General features: G+C 38.0%; 1 protein-coding gene across 1 annotated transcript in view; it reads right to left on the minus strand.

Moving 5' to 3' along the window:
- The window catches only part of STX8 (syntaxin 8), an 848,919-nt gene that overhangs the window by 136,779 nt on the left and 685,141 nt on the right, over nucleotides 1-26,999 (minus strand). Inside the window, exon 7 of the mRNA XM_053710039.1 lies at nucleotides 15,876-15,977. Coding sequence (XP_053566014.1) covers nucleotides 15,876-15,977 — 102 coding nt within the window. The remainder of the gene's footprint in view (nucleotides 1-15,875; nucleotides 15,978-26,999) is intronic.

The raw sequence follows: 26,999 nt of genomic DNA on the forward strand, positions 1-26,999 counted from the left end.
TAACCCTCCCTATAACTCCTCTCATTGCACTGCATAATCCTCACTATAACTCCTCTCATTGCACTGCATAATCCTCACTATAACTCCTCTTATTGCACTGCATAAACCTCACTATAACTCCTCTTATTGCACTGCATAACCCTCACTATAACTCCTCTCATTGCACTGCATAAACCTCACTATAATTCCTCTCATTGCACTGCATAATCCTCACTATAACTCCTCTTATTGCATTGCATAAACCTCACTATAACTCCTCTCGTTGCACTGCATAACCCTCCCTATAACTCCTCTCGTTGCACTGCATAATCCTCACTATAACTCCTCTTATTGCACTGCATAAACCTCACTATAACTCCTCTCATTGCACTGCATAATCCTCACTATAACTCCTCTCATTGCACTGCATAACCCTCCCTATAACTCCTCTCATTGCACTGCATAACCCTCCCTATAACTCCTCTTATTGCACTGCATAATCCTCACTATAACTCCGCTTATTGCACTGCATAAACCTCATTATAACTCCTCTTATTGCACTGCATAATCCTCAATATAACTCCTCTTATTGCACTGCATAAACCTCACTATAACTCCTCTTATTGCACTGCATAAACCTCACTATAACTCCTCTCATTGCACTGCATAATCCTCACTATAACTCCTCTCATTGCACTGCATAACCCTCCCTATAACTCCTCTCATTGCACTGCATAATCCTCACTATAACTCCTCTCATTGCACTGCATAATCCTCACTATAACTCCTCTTATTGCACTGCATAAACCTCACTATAACTCCTCTCATTGCACTGCATAACCCTCACTATAACTCCTCTCATTGCACTGCATAACCCTCCCTATAACTCCTCTCATTGCACTGCATAATCCTCACTATAACTCCTCTCATTGCACTGCATAATCCTCACTATAACTCCTCTCATTGCACTGCATAATCCTCACTATAACTCCTCTCATTGCACCGTATAACCCTCCCTATAACTCCTCTCATTGCACTGCATAAACCTCCCTATAACTCCTCTCATTGCACTGCATAAACCTCACTATAACTCCTCTTATTGCACTGCATAAACCTCCCTATAACTCCTCTCATTGCACTGCATAAACCTCACTATAACTCCTCTCATTGCACTGCATAAACCTCACTATAACTCCTCTTATTGCACTGCATAAACCTCACTATAACTCCTCTCATTGCACTGCATAAACCTCACTATAACTCCTCTCATTGCACTGCATAATCCTCACTATAACTCCTCTCATTGCACTGCATAAACCTCACTATAACTCCTCTCATTGCACTGCATAACCCTCCCTATAACTCCTCTCATTGCACTGCATAATCCTCACTATAACTCCTCTCATTGCATTGCATAAACCTCACTATAATTCCTCTCATTGCACTGCATAATCCTCACTATAACTCCTCTCATTGCATTGCATAAACCTCACTATAACTCCTCTCATTGCACTGCATAATCCTCACTATAACTCCTCTTATTGCATTGCATAAACCTCACTATAACTCCTCTCATTGCACTGCATAACCCTCCCTATAACTCCTCTCATTGCACTGCATAATCCTCACTATAACTCCTCTTATTGCACTGCATAAACCTCACTATAACTCCTCTCATTGCACTGCATAAACCTCATTATAACTCCTCTTATTGCACTGCATAATCCTCACTATAACTCCTCTTATTGCACTGCATAAACCTCACTATAACTCCTCTTATTGCACTGCATAAACCTCACTATAACTCCTCTTATTGCATTGCATAAACCTCACTATAACTCCTCTCATTGCACTGCATAACCCTCCCTATAACTCCTCTCATTGCACTGCATAATCCTCACTATAACTCCTCTTATTGCACTGCATAATCCTCACTATAACTCCTCTTATTGCACTGCATAAACCTCATTATAACTCCTCTTATTGCACTGCATAATCCTCACTATAACTCCTCTTATTGCACTGCATAAACCTCACTATAACTCCTCTTATTGCACTGCATAAACCTCACTATAACTCCTCTTATTGCACTGCATAACCCTCACTATAACTCCTCTCATTGCACTGCATAATCCTCACGATAACTCCTCTCATTGCACTGCATAATCCTCACTATAACTCCTCTCATTGCACTGCATAATCCTCACTATAACTCCTCTTATTGCACTGCATAATCCTCACTATAACTCCTCTTATTGTACTGAATAATCCTCACTATAACTCCTCTTATTGCACTGCATAAACCTCACTATAACTCCTCTTATTGCACTGCATAAACCTCCCTATAACTCCTCTCATTGCACTGCATAAACCTCACTATAACTCCTCTCATTGCACTGCATAAACCTCGCTATAACTCCTCTCATTGCACTGCATAAACCTCACTATAACTCCTCTCATTGCACTACATAAACCTCACTATAATTCCTCTCATTGCACTGCATAATCCTCACTATAACTCCTCTCATTGCATTGCATAAACCTCACTATAACTCCTCTCATTGCACTGCATAACCCTCCCTATAACTCCTCTCGTTGCACTGCATAATCCTCACTATAACTCCTCTTATTGCACTGCATAAACCTCACTATAACTCCTCTCATTGCACTGCATAATCCTCACTATAACTCCTCTCATTGCACTGCATAACCCTCCCTATAACTCCTCTCATTGCACTGCATAACCCTCCCTATAACTCCTCTTATTGCACTGCATAATCCTCACTATAACTCCTCTTATTGCACTGCATAAACCTCATTATAACTCCTCTTATTGCACTGCATAATCCTCACTATAACTCCTCTTATTGCACTGCATAAACCTCACTATAACTCCTCTTATTGCACTGCATAAACCTCACTATAACTCCTCTTATTGCACTGCATAACCCTCACTATAACTCCTCTCATTGCACTGCATAATCCTCACTATAACTCCTCTCATTGCACTGCATAATCCTCAATATAACTCCTCTCATTGCACTGCATAATCCTCACTATAACTCCTCTTATTGCACTGCATAATCCTCACTATAAATCCTCTTATTGCACTGCATAAACCTCACTATAACTCCTCTTATTGCACTGCATAAACCTCATTATAACTCCTCTTATTGCACTGCATAATCCTCACTATAAATCCTCTTATTGCACTGCATAAACCTCACTATAACTCCTCTTATTGCACTGCATAAACCTCACTATAACTCCTCTTATTGCACTGCATAACCCTCACTATAACTCCTCTCATTGCACTGCATAACCCTCCCTATAACTCCTCTCATTGCACTGCATAATCCTCACTATAACTCCTCTCATTGCACTGCATAATCCTCACTATAACTCCTCTCATTGCACTGCATAACCCTCCCTATAACTCCTCTCATTGCACTGCATAATCCTCACTATAACTCCTCTCATTGCACTGCATAATCCTCACTATAACTCCTCTCATTGCACTGCATAATCCTCACTATAACTCCTCTCATTGCACTGCATAATCCTCACTATAACTCCTCTCATTGCACTGCATAAACCTCACTATAACTCCTCTCATTGCACCGTATAACCCTCCCTATAACTCCTCTCATTGCACTGCATAAACCTCACTATAACTCCTCTTATTGCACTGCATAAACCTCACTATAACTCCTCTTATTGCACTGCATAACCCTCACTATAACTCCTCTCATTGCACTGCATAACCCTCCCTATAACTCCTCTCATTGCACTGCATAATCCTCACTATAACTCCTCTCATTGCACCGCATACCCTCTCTATAACTCCTCTCATTGCACTGCATAAACCTCATCCTCTTATTGCACTGCATAAACCTCACTATAACTCCTCTCATTGCACTGCATAAACCTCACTATAACTCCTCTCATTGCACTGCATAATCCTCACTATAACTCCTCTCATTGCACTGCATAACCCTCCCTATAACTCCTCTCATTGCACTGCATAATCCTCACTATAACTCCTCTCATTGCACTGCATAATCCTCACTATAACTCCTCTCATTGCACTGCATAAACCTTACTATAACTCCTTTCATTGCACTGCATAATCCTCACTATAACTCCTCTCATTGCACTGCATAAACCTCACTATAACTCCTCTTATTGCACTGCATAATCCTCACTATAACTCCTCTTATTGCATTGCATAATCCTCACTATAACTCCTCTTATTGCACTGCATAAACCTCACTATAACTCCTCTCATTGCACTGCATAATCCTCACTATAACTCCTCTCATTGCACTGCATAATCCTCACTATAACTCCTCTCATTGCACTGCATAATCCTCACTATAACTCCTCTCATTGCACTGCATAATCCTCACTATAACTCCTCTTATTGCACTGCATAATCCTCACTATAACTCCTCTTATTGTACTGAATAATCCTCACTATAACTCCTCTTATTGCACTGCATAAACCTCACTATAACTCCTCTTATTGCACTGCATAAACCTCACTATAACTCCTCTCATTGCACTGCATAAACCTCACTATAACTCCTCTCATTGCACTGCATAAACCTCACTATAACTCCTCTCATTGCACTGCATAAACCTCACTATAACTCCTCTCATTGCACTGCATAAACCTCACTATAATTCCTCTCATTGCACTGCATAATCCTCACTATAACTCCTCTCATTGCATTGCATAAACCTCACTATAACTCCTCTCATTGCACTGCATAACCCTCCCTATAACTCCTCTCGTTGCACTGCATAATCCTCACTATAACTCCTCTCATTGCACTGCATAAACCTCACTATAACTCCTCTCATTGCACTGCATAATCCTCACTATAACTCCTCTCATTGCACTGCATAATCCTCACTATAACTCCTCTCATTGCACTGCATAACCCTCCCTATAACTCCTCTCATTGCACTGCATAACCCTCCCTATAACTCCTCTTATTGCACTGCATAATCCTCACTATAACTCCTCTTATTGCACTGCATAAACCTCATTATAACTCCTCTTATTGCACTGCATAATCCTCACTATAACTCCTCTTATTGCACTGCATAAACCTCACTATAACTCCTCTTATTGCACTGCATAAACCTCACTATAACTCCTTTTATTGCACTGCATAACCCTCACTATAACTCCTCTCATTGCACTGCATAATCCTCACTATAACTCCTCTCATTGCACTGCATAATCCTCAATATAACTCCTCTCATTGCACTGCATAATCCTCACTATAACTCCTCTTATTGCACTGCATAATCCTCACTATAAATCCTCTTATTGCACTGCATAAACCTCACTATAACTCCTCTTATTGCACTGCATAAACCTCATTATAACTCCTCTTATTGCACTGCATAATCCTCACTATAAATCCTCTTATTGCACTGCATAAACCTCACTATAACTCCTCTTATTGCACTGCATAAACCTCACTATAACTCCTCTTATTGCACTGCATAACCCTCACTATAACTCCTCTCATTGCACTGCATAACCCTCCCTATAACTCCTCTCATTGCACTGCATAATCCTCACTATAACTCCTCTCATTGCACTGCATAATCCTCACTATAACTCCTCTCATTGCACTGCATAAACCTCACTATAACTCCTCTCATTGCACTGCATAACCCTCCCTATAACTCCTCTCATTGCACTGCATAATCCTCACTATAACTCCTCTCATTGCACTGCATAATCCTCACTATAACTCCTATCATTGCACTGCATAATCCTCACTATAACTCCTCTCATTGCACTGCATAATCCTCACTATAACTCCTCTCATTGCACTGCATAAACCTCACTATAACTCCTCTCATTGCACCGTATAACCCTCCCTATAACTCCTCTCATTGCACTGCATAAACCTCACTATAACTCCTCTTATTGCACTGCATAAACCTCACTATAACTCCTCTTATTGCACTGCATAACCCTCACTATAACTCCTCTCATTGCACTGCATAACCCTCCCTATAACTCCTCTCATTGCACTGCATAATCCTCACTATAACTCCTCTCATTGCACCGGATACCCTCTCTATAACTCCTCTCATTGCACTGCAAAAACCTCATCCTCTTATTGCACTGCATAAACCTCACTATAACTCCTCTCATTGCACTGCATAAACCTCACTATAACTCCTCTCATTGCACTGCATAATCCTCACTATAACTCCTCTCATTGCACTGCATAACCCTCCCTATAACTCCTCTCATTGCACTGCATAATCCTCACTATAACTCCTCTCATTGCACTGCATAATCCTCACTATAACTCCTCTCATTGCACTGCATAAACCTTACTATAACTCCTTTCATTGCACTGCATAATCCTCACTATAACTCCTCTCATTGCACTGCATAAACCTCACTATAACTCCTCTTATTGCACTGCATAATCCTCACTATAACTCCTCTTATTGCATTGCATAATCCTCACTATAACTCCTCTTATTGCACTGCATAAACCTCACTATAACTCCTCTTATTGCACTGCATAATCCTCACTATAACTCCTCTTATTGCACTGCATAATCCTCACTATAACTCCTCTCATTGCACCGCATACCCTCTCTATAATTCCTCCCATTGCACTGCATACCCTCTCTATACCTTATTCCATTACACCACATAACCCTCCCTAAAAAGTCTTTGACTGCTTTCTAGTCACCTTACCCCCTAAATGGCACAAATAAAAACGAATCTCTTCTTACACCACCTGCTATTGGTCCATATTTTGTTGCCTGTATGTTATGGTGATGCCTCACATAAAACAATGGTAGGCAGCCCTTCAGCTATATCTCCCCAGGAATGAACACAGATACTCTGTAATGTCCCCTTAAAAGAACATAAGTGATGCGTGTTCAGCCCAGAAAACTACAAAGCTGTATTAAAAAGGTTACTTTAGTATTTTTTATAAGTAATGCTGAGTGACACAATGTCATATAATGAATAATGATGTAAATATATACATCTCACATGCACTTCAATTCAAATAAAAAAAACATTAAAAACTGTACATTTCTTTTCAGTGATGCTGGTTACCTTTCCCAGTTCTAAATGATCGACGGAATTAATCCCAAACACCTATATAAATTCTATTGCAATACAATACACCTGTGTCTGAGTTCCCGGTATCTCAGATCTGCGGTGGATTAAAAACGTGCTTTTAGCAAGCTGAGACCTTGTCATAGATTCAACCTCAGGACTGTGAGCCAGCGGATAAGTGCCCAAATATTATGGTTCAGCCCCAATCCAGGCGCTGTGACTACTATGAAATCATCCTGCTTTATTTATTTTTTTCAAATAAAACCTTACAGCATTAAAAAAAACAATGATCTGCAGCGAAAGGCCAAGCTTTTGTTTGACTTGCAGCAAGACTTCTGGGCACGAGCAACTGAAAACATTGCGTAAGATGTTAAAGCACAAAGAATTTAGATTCATTTTCCTTTTATGCAGTTGAAAGATGATGCTCTAATCTGGTATAGATGCACGGAGGTAACCCCTTAACTGCCAGGGAACTGGATACAGAGGGTTACTTCATCGTCAGTTTGCTTAATCAAATGCGCGTGCACAGTATTCCCCTCCTGCAAGTTTTAATATCAATTTATTTTTTATCAAACGTAATAGATATTTATGCATTTATCGGCCCTGTCTGCATGTTATTTTTTTCATTCAATGCTACTTTTTTCAGAATTCAGGATCATCCTCAACATTTATATTTTCCTTGGGTAGAATGGTCAAAAGATATAAAACATATGTGACAGCACTTCCACACTTTGGGCTTCAAATGGATGGTGGCTCTTTACTAGAATATCACAAAGTGCTGAGTAGCAGAAAATATTAATGATATGAGGTCACCTTTGGACAGGATATTGCATGAATATAAAAGGGTCTATGACAATTACTAGGGGTGTACGGCGCTCGCAGGATCAACAGCTTTATCTTTCCATAGGTTAAGAAAGTGTTGTGCAGTTGTGAAATAGCGTTTAGCTGTCTTCTGAAGCAGCTGTGAGCAGATGTTTGTGCTCATTACAAAACCTCGGCAACATGAATAAAAAGGCAAACAGGTCTAGCAATGGCATGGATTTCTAATGACCAGCATGCATTGCAATATTAACATTAAAGGGACACTTTCATGACCCAGACAGGGAGTTAACTTATAAAAAAAAGTATCCAATTTAATTCTGTGATCAGATTTATGTCTTTCTTTTGATATCCAGTGTTGAAACTTTGCTCCTTTCATTGAGAGCATACTGAGGTAGACTCAAGAGTGTGCACATGCCAAGCACTATATGACAACAGTGTTTGCAACAATGTATTCTCAGTATGTTCTTAGTGAAAGAACCTAACAAAAGAGACCAAGAGATAGAGGTACTTTTTATCATAAAGTTTACCTTCTTTGAATCATGAAAATCTAATATTGACTAACATAAAGTGACATAAAGTGACATAAAGTGTTCTTTAGCGATTCAGACAAAGCATATTTTGTTTTAACAAAATTTTCCAATTTTCTTCTATTATCAAATTTGCTTCATTCCCGCGATATTCTGTGTTGAACAGATACCTAAGTAGGCATCTGGAGCACTACAGGAATTAGTGCTGCTATATAGTGCCACAGACACGTGCACACTCCTGAGATTACGTTCCTGCTTTTTAACAAGGGATACCAAGAGAACAGAAGTATATTATAAAGTTGTTTAAAATCACATGCTCTATTGGAATCATAAAGAAAAAAATGGGTTTCATGTCCCTTAAAGGAACACTTAAGTCAAAATTAAACTTTCATTATTCAGATAGAGCATATCATTTTAGACAACTTTCCAAATCACTCAATTATCATAATATGCATAATCCTTTTATATGGTACTTTCTGAGACACCAGCTCCAACTGAGCATGTGCAAGAATTCACAGTATATACATATATGCATTTTGTGATTGGCTGATGACTGTCACATGATCCAGTGGGTTGGAAAACTGAACTAACTGAAATTTGTCAGAAAAAAATCTACTACTCATGTGAAATTCCAACTAAGTGCTTTAGCATTGTCTTTTTATTATGCTTTTGTTGATTACACAATTCTACTGCATTTAATGATCCTTTAAGTAGAGAAGCAAATAGGTAAACCGTACGCTCTTTAATTCTAATGTTGATACTCTATAATACAATATAAGTCATATATAAAATTATATTTATAGCCAGCTGTTTCCAAACCATAAATGAATGAGATAAAAGAAACTTGTAGATCTGCCCAACTACTACAGATCAGCAGCGCAGGCATCTGCGTAAATCTGATGTTCTGTGATCGCACAGGTCATAGAGCGTTTCCTGACCCATCACTTAAGCTTTCTAATCTAGCTTCCCTAACATTTGTCATCCCTTAGGATGCTTCTAGGAGTCTCCCTAAGAACCATGCACTCATCCATTTGAAAACCTAATCCCAATATCCTTATGTCTCCTGCCAAGGGCCACCCATGGAGAGGTCTGACAATGGCCTCATGTGATGCTTGCTTTGTCTTGGCATTTGAGAGCTGCCACCTCTTGCCTATGACCTTGATCTCAGAGAAGGGACCTTCATCTCACTGCATTGAAAGGAAACCAAACAATTTGGGACCGTAATCCACTTAGCCCTCTGTTACTCTGTCTACTTGAGGGTTGTAAGACGTTGGCCTCTTACTGGAAGATGTGGCCTTCCTTTTTAAGCCTTGTGTGGCCAGCAAGAGCATGAACTGTTAAGGTTTAAGATTCCGCAACGCTTGCCCTCCACAGGCCAGAGTAACAATGGGAGCCAACAGTGTGGAACAAAAGCCATCCTTGCAAAACAGTGTTGTAGACTACAAGTGGCAAACACCATGACATGAAGCCCCCTAGGTGGTTTGTGTCTATTGTCAATTGGACCATAATTTCCCCTTCACAAAATCTAAAGTGCAGTGGACATTCCCCTAAATCCTTCAAAATGTTCAGCGCAAGAAAAGACAGCAGCAAACAATTCAGTCTTATGTGTCAGTTGTGCTTTTCCCTTCAGATAATTTGAGTAGTGAATAGTATTTCTTAATTTAGTGATTATACACACACATGTATGTACGTTACATATATGTAGGTATGTACACAGATATACATACAAATTACACACGTGTATGTACGTTACATATATGTAGGTATGTACACAGATATACATACAAATTACATACATGTATGTACGTTACATATATGTAGGTATGTACACAGATATACATACAAATTACATACATGTATGTACGTTACATATATGTAGGTATGTACACAGATATACATACAAATTACATACATGAATGTACGTTACATATATGTAGGTATGTACACAGATATACATACAAATTACATACATGTATGCACGTTACATATATGTAGGTATGTACACAGATATACATACAAATTACATACATGTATGTACGTTACATATATGTAGGTATGTACACAGATATACATACAAATTACATACATGTATGCACGTTACATATATGTAGGTATGTACACAGATATACATACAAATTACATACATGTATGCACGTTACATATATGTAGGTATGTACACAGATATACATACAAATTACATACATGTATGTACGTTACATATATGTAGGTATGTACACAGATATACATACAAATTACATACATGTATGTACGTACATACACAGATATACACATCAACGTTACATATATGTATGCACGTACACAGAAATACACATACACATTACATATATGTATGCACGTACACAGAGATACACAAACATTAAATATATGTATGCACGTACACAGAAATACACATACACATTACATATATGTATGCACGTACACAAAAATACACATACACATTACATATATGTATGCACGTACACAAAAATACACATTACATATATGAATGTACGTACACAGAGATACACATGAACGTTACATATATGTATGCACGTACACAGAAATACACATTACATATATGTATGGATGTACACAGAGATAAACATTACATATATGTTTGCACATACACAGATACATAAACATTACATATATGTATGCACGTTCCCAGAGATACACATAAACATTAAATATATATATATGCACGTACACAGATACACATGTATACGCGCACACAGAGAAACACATAAACATTACATATATGTATGCATGTACACAGAGATACACAAACATTACATATATGTATGCATGTACACAGAGATACACATAAACATTACATATACGTATGCATGTACACAGAGATACACATAAACATTACATATACGTATGCATGTACACAGAGATACACATGTATGCGCGCACACAGAGATACACATAAACATTACATATACGTACGTACACAGGGATAAACCTAATCATTACATATATGTATGCATGTACACAGAGATACATATAAACATAACATATACGTATGCACGTACACAGAGATACACGTTACATATATGTGTGCACGTACACAGAGATACATATAAACATTACATATACGTATGTACGTACACAGAGATATACATGAACATTACATATACGTATGCATGTATACAGAGTTACATATAAACATTACATATACGTATGTACGTACACAGGAATACACATAAACATTACATATACGTACACAGGAATACACGTGAACATTACATATACGTACACAGGAATACACGTGAACATTACATATACGTACACAGGAATACACGTGAACATTACATATACGTACACAGGAATACACGTGAACATTACATATACGTACACAGGAATACACATGAACATTACATATACGTACACAGGAATACACATGAACATTACATATACGTATGTACGTACACAGGAATACACGTGAACATTACATATACGTACACAGGAATACACGTGAACATTACATATACGTACACAGGAATACACATGAACATTGCATATACGTATGTACGTACACAGGAATACACGTGAACATTACATATACGTACATAGGAATACACGTGAACATTACATATATGTATGCACGTACACAGAGATACACATACACATTACATATATATAAATATATATATACACGTACATTTATTTATAAAATATTTTACCAGAAAGGATACATTGAGATTTCTCTTGTTTTGAAGTATGTCCTGGGTACATACACGCAGTTACACATGAACATTACTAAAATGTACACAGAGAGATACACGTGAACATTACATACATGTATATATGTACACACAGCTTGTCTGCTTACAAACCCAGAACAAAGGCATAAATGTTCCACTCTAATGCTCCTGTCAAAATAAATGTCTGGACTGATATTTCCACCATCAAAGACACAAAAAAAGTTTACATAACAATATCAATTTTAGTTTTGTTTCACAAACATCTTCCAACTCTGCTCGGAAGCAAATCCAGGTATCCACTACCCTTTGACAACAGAAGCATTTATATTTCCCTGGTTTCTCAGATTGCTCTAGCACTAAGGTTCCCTCTTGTGACACTTTAGCATTGTCTCTCCGCGCCGCAGCAAACAACACTTACTATATTAATCTATATGTACCGTACGCAGACACCTAATACAAACTCGAGCAGGTTTAGTGTTTGGCAAGACGCCCTGGCGGGGTTAATAAGTCCCAGCATTGTACAATTCTGTTTTCATATTGAAAGTATGAGAAAAATGGTGCTCAGAGAATTCAAAGGGAAAGATGGGGGAAGGGAACCTTAGCTGGGAAGAGGGGGGGAGCATTCCTCCAGAGTTCTGGCAGCTTTTCAAACACCTGGCAACCTGAGTCTACCAAAACAAAAGTATAAATCCAGCTAAAAAAGACCTGCAGTGTAAGTGGACAACTCTGGCAAAAGCCTGCGGCACCTGAGACACAAAGGGTTAAACTAGCCATCTGCTGTATACAGGTGCCAGGCATGGCTCACACACTGATGCTGATCTTGGACTCTCTTGAAGATAAATAAAATAGATACTGTGTTAGTCATTACCACCACCGCTGTAAAACTATCCCATGTATCTACACACAAATTAATTCTACCTAATACACCCCACCGCAAGCATTCTGAGGTTCAATGCGGGTAACTGGCCCTCACAGCATACGTGCGTATGCTGCTGAAAACCAGCATTTTTACTAATGGAAGTATATTGAAAAAATGGGCGCATTCAAATTTTAACCTTTCTATCCCCTTAACCCCCCCATAACTGTGCTGAATGTACCACCGTTTTTTGTTTTGCTTTTTTAAAGTGCGTCACAAAGATGTTTTTCAATTACAAGCCACTCATTAGCGCAGCTCAGATACATGTAGCTTGCTCCTGCACTGGATAACGATGTCGGCTGCGCACTGGATAACGATGTCGGCTGCGCACTGGATAACGATGTCGGCTGCGCACTGGATAACGATGTCGGCTGCTTTAAGCAGCATAAGAATGCGCTACATTTATCTGAATGGCGCTAATGTGTGGGTTGTGATTGGACGACAACTCTGTGAGCACTTAGTGCAGCCTACGTCAGAGGGAATGTAATGTTTGCTGTCTCTTTAACTTCATCAATACATTCTATCATTTAAATCTCAATGCTTTTCCATATAAGGAAACTGTAATCCTGCGTTTGCATTCAGTAGAATGCATTTATGTTGATGGAAATGAATTGGTAGAGCACTTAAATTGAAACTACTTTCCAATTAACTTCTATTATCAACTTTGCCTAGTAATCCTAGGTGAGCTCAGGAGTGTGCATGAGTTTTTAGCCATCTGGCACAGGTGTTTGCAACATTGTTTATTGCAACATTGTTGCAAAAAAGACACATTCGAACGATTATAAATATCTACTAAAAATATAATCAACAAAATACATGAAAGCAATAAAATTGGCTGAAAACGAAGCTTGGTTTTTGTAGAAATGTAATAATTTTATTTACATTGCGACGTCAGGTAAGCCCAAGAAAACTGGCTATTCAAACTCAAATATAAGCGACCAATCGTACTTGTACATGAATATTATAATCTACTGTGCTATCTCTCTAAAGCATGTGCAGTAGTGTCACAAGTTTAACGCATGCGCACCAGACTCCGTGAAGACATCCCTTCTTGCCCTTAGTATTAGATTTGCGCATGCGTACTTTTAATTATCTGTCCGCTACGATCTGGGCTATAGCAGGCGGCACTTTCACTCAATAGCACAGCGCTGTTTGATAATAGATGATATATTTATTAATTTAAAACACACTATTATTAATCAAATAGCTGTGCTGTTGGATCCTACTTGACTAATAATTGCGTATTTTAAGAATGAATCTCTGCTTTTTTATTAATGAATATGAAATCTATTTAAACTTTTTGACATAAAATATGTAAACGACTGTATATACCAATTACTGACTGCTCACTGATTACTAGGAGACATATATACATACCTAATCTGATGCAGCTCCTACTCACTTGAAGACGTCCTGATACTGCAATTATAAATGTTTTTTGATCCTTTGCAGATGCAGTAGGACTGAGTGTGACATCAGACGCATGCGCATCGGCAAGTACTTGGCAACTGGGTCCTACCCAGGTAGACCCCCGTGATAGGGCTCACATAATGAGTTCCATGGTGGGTTTGAAAAACGTAACATTTGAAAGCAAATTACTTAGCTTTGCAACATTGTTTCACTTTAAGAGACATATACCTTCAAGTTCCTAAGGTCCTATCATCCCACCTAGATTTTCCCTTCAACAAAGGCTACCAAAAGAACAAAGCAAAAGTAATGATAGAAGTAAATTGGAAAGTTGTTTAAAATTGCAGGCAATATCTGAATCATAAACATTTCAACTTTTCTACCCCTTTAATATACTGTTCAAAGCTTTTGTCCTTCGACAGCGAAACCTTGCAAATCATGCTAACCAAATGTCAGCTGTTTTACAATTCAGGGAGTGTACCATCCAGGTGTAAAATATTACTTCCATTAAGAAACCATCACGGCATCAAAAACGGATTTTATTAACAACATTGTGGGAATGCTGGGGTCAAACAAATAATTGGTCAGGCTCAGTAATAACAAATCAGAGCATGGTGGTTAAATACATCCAGGGTCAGTAATGCAAAATAAATCTATAAACACTTTGTTACAATATTCTTCTGCTGTCTTGCAATGAATGAACATACACGCCGAGTGTGAAAACATTTAGAATACATTAACAGGGAGAAGGGGATATAGCTCAGGGATAGAACATTCAACTGCAGATCCAGAGGTTCTGGCTGTAATTCCCAGCGTCCTCTTAGAAGGAGAACGTATTAACACCTTGTTTGCTGGACACTGCTTACTTGGAGGAGCCAATCAGGGCTTTTTATTATCAGAGCAGACACAACTAGCCACGGTCATTATGTTAGCAACACTTGCATTATTCTGTTATCATATAACCCTCTGCTTAAGCCAGTTAGCAACAGATATGTAGGTTAGGCTTGTGAGGCCTGTCGTGTGCACTTTCAGTTTTTGGAACTAGAAAACTCACACTTTACAGACTTAAATTACAGGAAAAGAGTGGACACAGTTTAGTTAAACTTTTATGATTCAGGCATGTCCTTTTAAACAACTTTCCTCTTTATGCTATCATATTTGCTTTGTTCTTTTGGTAACATTTGCTGAAAAGCAGGCAGGCTGAGGAGCAGCACTGTACTACAGGGAGCAGGGTGCTGATTGCTGGCTACAAACAGAAGTAAATTGGAGATTTGTTTACAATTGCATGTTCTATCTGAATGATAAAAGCTGAATTTGATCTTTACTGTTCCTTTAAACACTTTCTGTCCCCATCTCAAGATGTTTACTATTTATATCTGTTGGTGGAGGACACTTACCGCAGGAACCAGACTTCTTGTCCACCAGCTTCACGTGTCTTGTCTGATTGCGAATCTTTACATCTGTGTTTTCTACCAGATTTGTCAGGTCGTCAATGATCTCTGGAGAGAAAGGGGAACATTTAAGATTAGATTTTTTAACCTTTAACAGCGACTATAAAATACAGTCCTGTACCTATCTCAAAGCCAATAGCAGAGCTGGGCAGTGCAAATGAGTATGGATACAAATAATAAGAATATAAACCCATCTCTCCGCTTGACCCTCTTATGAACATCACTCAGTATAGTAAAACTCCAAGGCGGAACATGCTGGGATCTGAAAATGCAGCATATTTGCAGAAACAACAGGACACATGCAGGAACCATTACTGCTTTTACTTTGCAGCAAAGCTCCACATCAGGTTGTGCTCTACAAACAGCACTTTCCTCTGGCTAAACTGTGTTCGTTTTCCTTAACAAGTGCTGCCAGAGCAAAGAGCTGTTTAAAGAGAACAGTTAAATATGGAGCAGCACTGCAAAGTGGTAGCGCATTCTGCAAAGCTGTGACCCCTAAATGTAAGATATTCTTGTTAGCAATGAACCTTTTTATTACTACATTTTTACCTTATAATTATGTGATGTGAGACCAAGAGCAAAGGAAACACATTTATTCAATAACATTTTTAAAAACTTAAAGGGACACTGTACCCAAAAAATTTCTTTTGTGATTCAGATAGAGCATGCAATTTTAAGCAACTTTCTAATTTATTCCTATTATCAATTTTTCTTTGTTCTCTTGCTATCTTTATATGAAAAAGAAGGCATCTAAGCTTTTTTTCTTGGTTCAGCACTCTGGACAGCAGTTTTTGATTGGTGGATGAATTTATCCACCAATCAGCAAGGACAACCTAGGTTGTTCATCAAAAATGGGCCGGCATCTAAACTTACATTCTTGCATTTCAAATAAAGATACCAAGAGAATAAAGAACATTTGATAATAGGAGTAAATTAGAAAGTTGCTTAAAATTGCATGCTCTATCTGAATCAGGAAAGAAAATTTTTGGGTACAGTGTCCCTTTAACAAAATTAATTTTTCTCTCTGCAACTAATTTACAATACAATTTTCAACTGCTTCAATATTTAACACTTTACAAATTGCATTATTCTTCAATCAAAGGACCACTAAATGCAGTAGAATTGCATAATTAATAAGTGCGTAATGAAAAGACAATGCAATAACATTTACTCTGAATTTCAAATAAGCTGTAGATTTTTTTCTGACAAATTTATTTTTTCTCCCATGTTCCGGCCCCTGTATCATGTGACAGACATTAGCCAATCACAGACTAGTATACGTACACCCTATAAGCTTGTGCACATGCTCAGTAGAATCTTGTGCAACATTTATTAATGGAAGTAAATTGGAAAGTGTCTTAAAACTGCTGCTTTTTCTGAATCATGAAAGTTTATTTTGACTTGATTGTCCCCTTAATGAACAAACTGCAATTGAGATGCTGCTGTAGTGTAACTACCTAATTTAAAACTGAATTTAATTTTAAAATAACCTGCAGAAAATTTTTCACAAAACAAAAAATCTCATCAAAGAAAGTGAAAAAAAGTTCTGCCTCTAGGAGAGAAACTATAGACAATGTTTCTTTTTTAAAAAAACTTGACAGCGAAAATACAATATTAAATAAAATCAACAACTTATTTACACAAAAGGATAAATTATAAAAAAAAAAATCAAAACCGATTCCTTGTAGAAGGATCTATGAACATTTTTTTGTGAACAAATGTGCACTAACCCAACATGAAAATATGAATATTTTTACATTCCAATGTTCTTCACATAGAGGAATATGTCCTATTTATTCATAAATATTTCTACATATACTTTAATCGCGTTTGTAAAGCGTCCGTCGCGTTAAAAATAAAATTATAAAATATGAAAAAATTGAAAAAAACACACACTTTTTCTAACTTTGACCCCCAAAATCTTACACATCTACAACCACCAAAAAATACCAATGCTAAATAGTTTCTAAATTTTGTCCTGAGTTTAGAAATACCAGGGCCTCGATCCGATACAAATCGTCGCCCGCAAAATTTTGCGCTGGTTTGGTATCACATATACGGCGTAACATAGAAGTTACGCTTGTATATATCTGCCTTCGGCCGTAGTTTTTTGGCCCATAGATAGGTATACCAAACCAGCGCAGTTTGGTATCCAATATACAGCGTAAGAAATCTTACTCTATTTTCACCTCGCCACAAATTGCAGGCGTAGTAAGCCTTACGCTGTGTATTGGAGCCCCGTAACTCCCTAAACTAGCTGCAAAATAAAACCTAACACCTAACGCATGCGCAATGTCTATCTACCTGTCAACCGCGAACTGCAAAATAAAACCTAACACATGCGCAATGTCTATCTGCCTGTCAACCGCATTCCCCCGCCGCAATCCCTAATAAAGTGTTTAACCCCTAAACCGCCGCTCCCGGACCCCGCCGCCACCTACATTAAATGTCTAACCCCCTAATGTGAGCCCCCTACACCGTCGCCACCTACATTAAAATTATTAACCCCTAATGTAATCCCCCTACACCGCCGCCATCTATATTAAAATTATTACCCCCTAATGTGAGCCCCCTACCCCGCCGCCACCTATTTTAACTATATTACCCCCTAATCTAATCCCCCTACCCCACCGCCACCTATATTAAATATATTAACCCTTAATCTAATCCCCCTACACCGCCGCCACCTATTATAAATGTATTACCCCTAAAACACTAAAATGTCCCTACCCTAAACTAAATTAAAAATAGCCTTGAAAAGGGCTTTTTTTGCGTGGCATTGCCCCAAAGTAACCAGCTCTATTGCCAGCCCTTAAAAGGAATTTTTGCGGGGCATTGCCCCAAAGTAATCAGCTCTTTTACCAGCCCTTAAAAGGGCTTTTTGCGGGGCATTGTCACAAAGTAATCAGCTCTTTTGCCAGCCCTTAAAAGGGCTTTTTGCGGGGCATTGTCACAAAGTAAACTGCTCTTTTGCCAGCCCTTAAAAGGGCTTTTTGCGGGGCATTGTCACAAAGTAATCAGCTCTTTTGCCAGCCTAGTTAAAATAATTACCAATTTACCTGTAAAATAAATCCTAACCTAAGTTACAAATACACCTACACTATCAATAAATTAATTAAATAAACTACAAATATCTAAACTAAAATACAATTAAATACACTAAACTAAATTACAAAAAACAAACACTAAATTACAAAAAATAAAAAAAGATTACAAGAATTTTAAGCTAATTACACCTATTCTAAGCCCCCTAATAAAATAACAAAGCACCCCAAAATAAAAAAAATTCCCTACCCTAATCTAAATTACAAAAGTAATCAGCTCTATTACCAGCCCTTAAAAGGGCCTTTTGTGGGGCATTGCCCTAAAGTAATCAGCTCTTTTTCCTATAAAAAACAACAACAACCCCCCCCATACCCCTATTCTAACCCACCCAATCCCCCCTTAAAAAAAACCTAAGTCTAACCCCCAAGTGCTCCTTACCTGTCCAGAAGACCGGGAGAGAAGGTCCTATTCCAGGCGGAGAAGTCTTCTTCCAGGCGGCGACCTCTTCTTCTTCCAGGATCCAGCCGGCGCAGAGCGGAGGAGTTGAAGACCGATAACCGCGGAGCTGAAGACCGGTGATGCAGGAACTGAAGATCGGCGACGCTAGAACTGAAGACCGCTGGAACTGAAGACCGGAGCCGGAGCGTGGAGGATTATAATCAGCCAATAGAATTACAGTAGCTCTTATTCTATTGGCTATTCAAATAAGCCAATAGGAATTCAAGGGACGCCATCTTTAATCGCGTACCTTGAATTCCTATTCAGTATACGGCGGCGATCGTATGAAGAGGATTCTCCACGCTCCGGCTCCGGTCTTCAGTTCCAGCGGTCTTCAGTCAGTGTTAATTTTGTCGACTAAAACTTGACTAAAATGAGAAAAAACTAAAGAAATTCTGATGACTAAAATACGACTAAAACTAAAATGGCATTTTAGTCAAAAGACTATGACAAAAACTAAATCAAAATGGCATTTTAGTCAAAAGACTATGACTAAAACTAAATCAAAATTTGCTGTCAAAATTAACAGTTTCTAAATCTGTGTCTATACTGCATGTTTAAACCTTAATACAATTAATAATAATAGGTGTTATGTTTACTCCTGGAGTATATAATGAGTTTGGAAATTATAGAGAAATGCTTAAATAATACATTACACTTTAACTAAACCCCTTAGATTTTAGTCAACTAAAATCTACTGGAGATTTAGTCAACTAATATCAACTGAAGAGTTAGTCGACTAAAACTAGACTAAAACTAAAACAATTCAGATGACTAAAATACGACTAAAACTAAAATGGCATTTTAGTCAAAAGACTAAAACTAAGACTAAATAGAAATTTGCCGTCAAAATTAACTTCAGTTCCAGCGTCGCCGATCTTCAGTTCCAGATGGACGGTCTTCAGCTCCGCGGTCATCGGTCTTCAACTCCTCCGCTCTGCGCTGGCTGGATCCTGGAAGAAGAAGAGGTCACCGCCTGGAAGAAGACTTCTCCGCCTGGAACAGGACCTTCTCCGCCGGTCTTCAGGACAGGTAAGGAGCACTGGGGTTTTTTAAGGGGGGATTGGGTGGGTTAGAGTAGGGGTATGTGGGTGGTGGGTTGTAATGGGGGGGGGTTGTTGTTGCTTGTTCAGGTAAAAGAGCTGATTACTTTGGGGCAATGCCCCACAAAAGGCCCTTTTAAGGGCTGATAATAGAGCTGATTACTTTTGTAATTTAGATTAGGGTAGGGAAATTGTTTTATTTTGGGGGGCTTTGTTATTTTATTAGGGGGCTTAGTATAGGTGTAATTAGCTTAAAAATCTTGTAATCTTTTTTATTTTTTGTAATTTAGTGTTTGGTTTTTTTGTAATTTAGTTTACCGTAGTTTATTTAATTGTATTTTAGTTTAGATATTTGTAGTTTATTTAATTAATTTATTGATAGTGTAGGTGTATTTGTAACTTAGGTTAGGATTTATTTTACAGGTAAATTGGAAATTATTTTAACTAGGTAGCTATTAAATAGTTATTAACTATTTAATAGCTATTGTACCTAGTTAAAATAAATACCAAGTTACCTGTAAAATAAATATAAACCCTAAAATAGCTACAATGTAATTATTAATTATATTGTAGCTATCCTAGGGTTTATTTTATAGGTAAGTATTTAGTTTTAAATAGGAATAATTTAGTTAATATTATTAATATTATTTAGATTTATTTTAATAATAATTAAGTTAGTGGTGTTAGAGTTAGATAGGGTTAATAAAGTTAATATATATAATATAATAACTATATTAAATATATTAACCCTAATATAATTAGGGTTAATATAGTTAATATAGGTGGCGGCGGTGTAGGGGGATTAGATTAGGGGGTAATACATTTATTATAGGTGGTGGCGGTGTAGGGGGATTAGATTAGGGGTTAATATATTTAATATAGGTGGCAGCGGTGTAGGGGGATTAGATTACATTACAGGCAAAAGAGCTGATTACTTTGTGACAATGCCCAGCAAAAAGCCCTTTTAAGGGCTGGTAATAGAGCTGTTTACTTTGAGGCAATGCCACGCAAAAGGCCCAGGGCTATTTGTAGGGTTAGACTTAGGTTTAGTGGTAGGGATATTTTAGTATTTTAGGGGTTAATAAATTTAATATAGGTGGCGGCGGTATAGGGGGATTAGATTAGGGGTTAATAAATGTAATATAGGTGGCGGCGGTGTAGGGGGCTCACCTTAGGGGTTAATATAATTTAAATAGGTGGCGGCGGTGTAGGGGGATCATATTAGGGGGTAATATAGTTTAAATAGGTGGCGGCAGTGTAGGGGGATCATATTAGGTGGTAACATAATTAATGTAGGTGGCAGCGGGGTAGGGGGCTCACATTGGGGGTAAAACATTTAATATAGCTAGCAGCGGTGTAGGGGGGTCAGATTAGGGGGTAATATAGATAATGTAGCTGGCGGCGGGGTCTGGGAGCAGCGGTTTAGGGGTTAATATATTTATTGTTAGGAGTGAGAGGGGGGATTGCGGATAGAGGGGTATACGTGTCGGGCTATGTTTGGGAGGTGTGTTAGACAGTAACGGGAGATTTAATAACTTAGTCTGGTTTTTAAATGCGGCGGCAGTTTCTAAAGTGCCGTAAGTCACTGGCGACTCCAGAAATTTGTACTTACGCTGATTTCTGGACATCGCTAGTTTGTCAGACTTACGGCACTTTAGCATCTGACGGGGCCGTATATAAGATAGCTTGAGTTGCGAGCTGAAACTACGGGCGGCGCAGGTTTCCATGCATGCGCCGAAACCTGCGCCGTATTGGATCGCGCCCCAGATGTTTATTTTTTTCCAAAATTAGCGATAGTTACATTGTAACACTGATATCTGTCAGGAATCCCTGAATAAACCTTCACATGTATATATGTATATATTATTTTTGTGTAGACAACCCAAAGTATTGATCTAGGCCCATTTTGGTATATTTCATGCCACCATTTCACAGCCAAATGCAATCAAATAAAATAAATTGTTAACTTTTTCACAAACTTTAGGTTTCTCACTGACAAACAGCTTGTGCAATTATGGCACAAATGGTTGTAAATGCTTCTCTGGGATCCCCTTTGTTCAGAAATAGCAGACATATATGGCTTTGGCATTGCTTTTTGGTCATTAGAAGGCCGCTGCTCACCACACTTGTGTTATGCCCAGCAGTGAAGGGGTTAATTAGACAAAGGAAAAGCACTAATGGCATTAATAGTGGTGAAGTCAGGAATTCCCCACTAACCTAAATTTCTTTTTGTACGAGAATGATACATTTTGGGGTGGCGGTGCTGTGTACTGGGTAGAGAAAACTTTATTTAATCAGTCCTGGACTGATGGTATGTACACTTAGGGTGCACTCGCATTCCTCATAGGCTATATTAAAGGGACAGTAAAGTAAAAAAAAACTTTCATGATTCAAATAGGGCATGTAATTTTAAACAACTTTCCAATTTACTTTTATCACCAATTTTGCTTTGTTCTCTTGGTATTCTTACTTGAAAGTTAAACCTAGGAAGTTCATATGCTAATTTCTTAGACCTTGAAGGCTGCCTCTAATCTAAATGCATTTTTATAGTTTTTCACCACTAGAGGGCATTAGTTCATGTGTTTCATATAGATAACATTGAGCTCATGCACGTGAATTTACCATGGAGTCAGCTCTAATAGACTAAAATGCAAGTCTGTCAAAAGAACTCAAATAAGGGGGCAGTCTGCTGAGGCTTTGATACAAGGTAATTACAGAGGTAAAACGTATGTAATTATAACTGTGTTGGTTATGCAAAACTGGGGAATTGGTAATTAAGGGATTATCTATCTTTTAAAACAACAACAATTCTGGTGTTGACTGTCCCTTTAAGTATAGAGCAGTGGTCTTCAAGTACAGGCCCTGGGGCCATATGCGGCCATCAAGATAGTTTAAAATGGCCCTTACTTGTTTATTAGGTACATTATTCATTTGATCCAATCTTTTTTTTTAGTGTTCTAAGAGGTGTAACACGTTAATCTATATGGGTACTCACAAGATGAATATAAAGGCAAGCATGCATTGTCCAGTATAGACTCTCATTACGCACTGCTTGGATAAATGTCACTTTTTATTTAGTTCCACAATGATCACTTCACTTGGCTCTTACAAGATAAATACACTGTGTCTATTATGGACTACAACTCATACCATGCACTATTACTTGGCTAAATGTCACTTCTAGTTTCTAGTATATCCAGTTCTAGAGCACTCACTCTGTTCAAGTGGCCCCCATGGGAGAAGAACACTTGGCTAGTGGCCCCCCAGGTGCAATGAACTTAATACCCCTGGAATAGAGCAATGAGATTGTGACAGAGATACGCTGTTTAAAATATAACCTTTATTACGATGATTAAAACATGTAAAACACACACACTTAAAAACACAAAGGAGTTAAAGCTGGTAAGTAAATCATGTGATAATCGTCAGTAAGCTTAACTAGAAAAAATACACAAATCAATACAGACCTAGGCTGTGGATTTTAAACCATGGCCTGTACATAAATGTGGTCCTAAACAAGTCTGCTTGTTAGTGAAATACTCATGAGTGCAATAATTATGTTGCTAAATGGAGATAGAATATCTCATCTCCCAGAACAGCAGAGTTAAGTAATAACCTTATCATATTGGTTGCAAAGCTTATCTGTCTGCAATATCAAAATTAGGCTCTTTAAATGCCAACTGTTTAAATACATTTGGTTATATTCACTGCTACCACTGAAGAGACAAATGTAATCATTAGAATATTATATGCTGCATTCGCTGGCTCCCAGCGTAACTGCTCACATTGAAATACTGCACATGAGATTAGCTTAATCACCTCTGCTTACAAATATGGACATCTATAGATATAAAGAGCTACACACCTGGTTATAAGTTAACAGTGGGCACGCGCATACATTCGCAGCGTATCCACTTAGAATATTATTATCAATGTTGGTTTGTGTTAAGCAGATTTACCAGCAGCTCATTGCACATTAAAATCTACACAGATTCCCTCCTTCATTTGGATTGGTCAAAAGATCATAGCTGGCCCAAAAAGAGTCATGGGAAACGCTGCGCCCTCACCCTTTGAGAAAGCCAGTCAATGGTGAAACATGTCAGGGGACAGGAGGGAATCTGTGTAGATTTTAATGTGCAATGAGCTGCTGGTTAACTTATAACTAGGTGTGTTGGAATGTCTAGCACTTTATATCGATAAATGTCAATGTTTGTAAGCAGAGGTGATTAAGCTAGTCTCATGACTAGCTTAAGGGGTTAATTACTAAGCCCCCCCAACCTAACACCCCCTAAAAATAAAATCATCAAAAATAAAAAAAATTAAACCTAATCTAATACCCCTATGAAAAATACCCCCCCCAAAAAAAAAAAAAAAACAACCCCTTATCTAAACTACCAATAGCCTTTAAAACTGCCTTTTTTAGGGCATTGCCCTAAATTAAACAGCTCTTTTACCTAAACAAATTATCAACTGCCCCAAACAGTAAACCCCCCACCCAGCCAACCTCCCAAAATAAAAGAACCTAAGGGCATTTGTATGGGCATTGCCCTTAAAAGGGCAATCAGCTATTTTACAAACAGCTCTTTAAAGCCTATAAAAAAAAATCCCTAATCTAAACCCCCCCCCCAAAAAAAACAAACTAAGTCTAACCCCGAAATAGGTACTCACAGTTCCTGAAGTCCGGTGGCAAAGGTCTTCTTCTAGGCGGCGAAGGTCTTCATCCAGAGCAGGGACATCTATAGCGAAGGCGGTGCAGAGGTGATCACGGAGTAGGACCGGCAGCCGCAGAGCAGGACTCGCGTGGAGGTTACTTTTCATGTGGTTGCCGCATGAAGAGGATCCTCCACGCTGGTCCTGCTCCGCGATGGCCGGTCCTGCTCCACGATGGCCAGTCCTGCTCCGCGATGGCCAGTCCTGCTCCACGATCGCCGGTGCTGCTCCATGGTCACCTCCGCTCCGGATGAAGATAGAAGATGTCCCGGCGCTGGATGAAGGCCTTCACCGCTTGGAAGAAGACCTTTGCTGCCAGACTACAGGAACTGTGAGTACCTATTTCAGGGTTAGACTTAGTTTTTTTTTTTAAGATTAGGGATTTTTTTTTTTATGGACACAAAAGAGCCGATTACCCTTTTAAGGGCAATGCACATACAAATGCCACTTTAGTGGCAATGGGTAGCTTAGGTTTTTATTTTTTATTTTGGGGGGTTGGTTGGGTGGAGAGTTTTACTGTTTTGGGGTAATTGGTAATTTGTTTAGGTAAAAGAGCTCTTTAACTTTTAAGGGCTATTGGTAATTTAGTTAAGATTAGGGGGTGTTTTTATTTTGGTGGGGGGTTATTTTTATAGGGGTATTAGATTAGGTTTAATTTTTTTTTAAATTTAAATAGAATGCCCTCTGGACAGGCTTATCGCCTAGTATATGTAGATATAGATAGATATGATTATATAGAAGTATAGATACAGATATATATAGGAATATCTATTTATAAATCCATAGAACATATTCTGCTATGTTTAGAACATTGGAATGTGAAATATTTACAGTAAATAAACTATATAACACTATTAAATATGAATATTGCATAAATATGGTTTTATATGTTTTCATCTACTTAACTGCAAAGGGCTCCAATGCACATATATATATATATATATATATATATATATATATATATATATATATATATATATATATATATATATATATATATATATATATATATATATATAACTAGTGCAGAGGAAGTGGCACTCACCATCCAAACTGCTGCAATAGAGATGTACACAGTCCCAGTACCTCAAACCTGGCCAAGGATAAATGATGATACTGAATAAGCAGGCAACACAGGATCCAGGTACTGGGACTGTATGTATATATACTGTATATGTCTATATGTGTGTACATATGTATTTATGTGTTTATATGTGTATATATGTCTGTAAATAAATAAATACACAATATATATATTTTTTTTATATTAGATGGTGTTATTATAAGAGTAACTGTACTGGGGGGCAAATGCTTGTACAGATGGGCCCATGAAAAGAAAAAGGTACAAAATGATATTTTACTTCCACCGAGAGGCTTTTTTTTTTTTAAATAAGTGCCACAAGTATGAAATAACTGGCATATAAAATAATACAAAGATATAAAATGATTGTCTCTGCTTAATCAATTCTAATTGGGGTATATTACAATGCATTCCAGTGTTCAGTCTGTGCTACTTTTCTAATCAGTTTGCTGATGCCAACCAATACAACTGTAGGAATTCTACCAATCAGACAGTGAGCAGTGAATGCTTAAAATGGAGTTTATAGTCAAACTTTTTCTATTATAAACATGAAAAACCAGGATTTATATATGTTAAATATAGTTGTTTTTTGTCTGAAAATAAAATGTTCTGGTAAAGTTTAATATAACAGCAGTATTGGTTGGTTTTGCCCTTCCTCATAACCCTCACTGGCTGATGTTGACAGCGCTCTCA

The sequence above is a fragment of the Bombina bombina genome, chromosome 1, assembly GCF_027579735.1.
Source record: "Bombina bombina isolate aBomBom1 chromosome 1, aBomBom1.pri, whole genome shotgun sequence".
Lineage (NCBI taxonomy): Eukaryota > Metazoa > Chordata > Amphibia > Anura > Bombinatoridae > Bombina > Bombina bombina.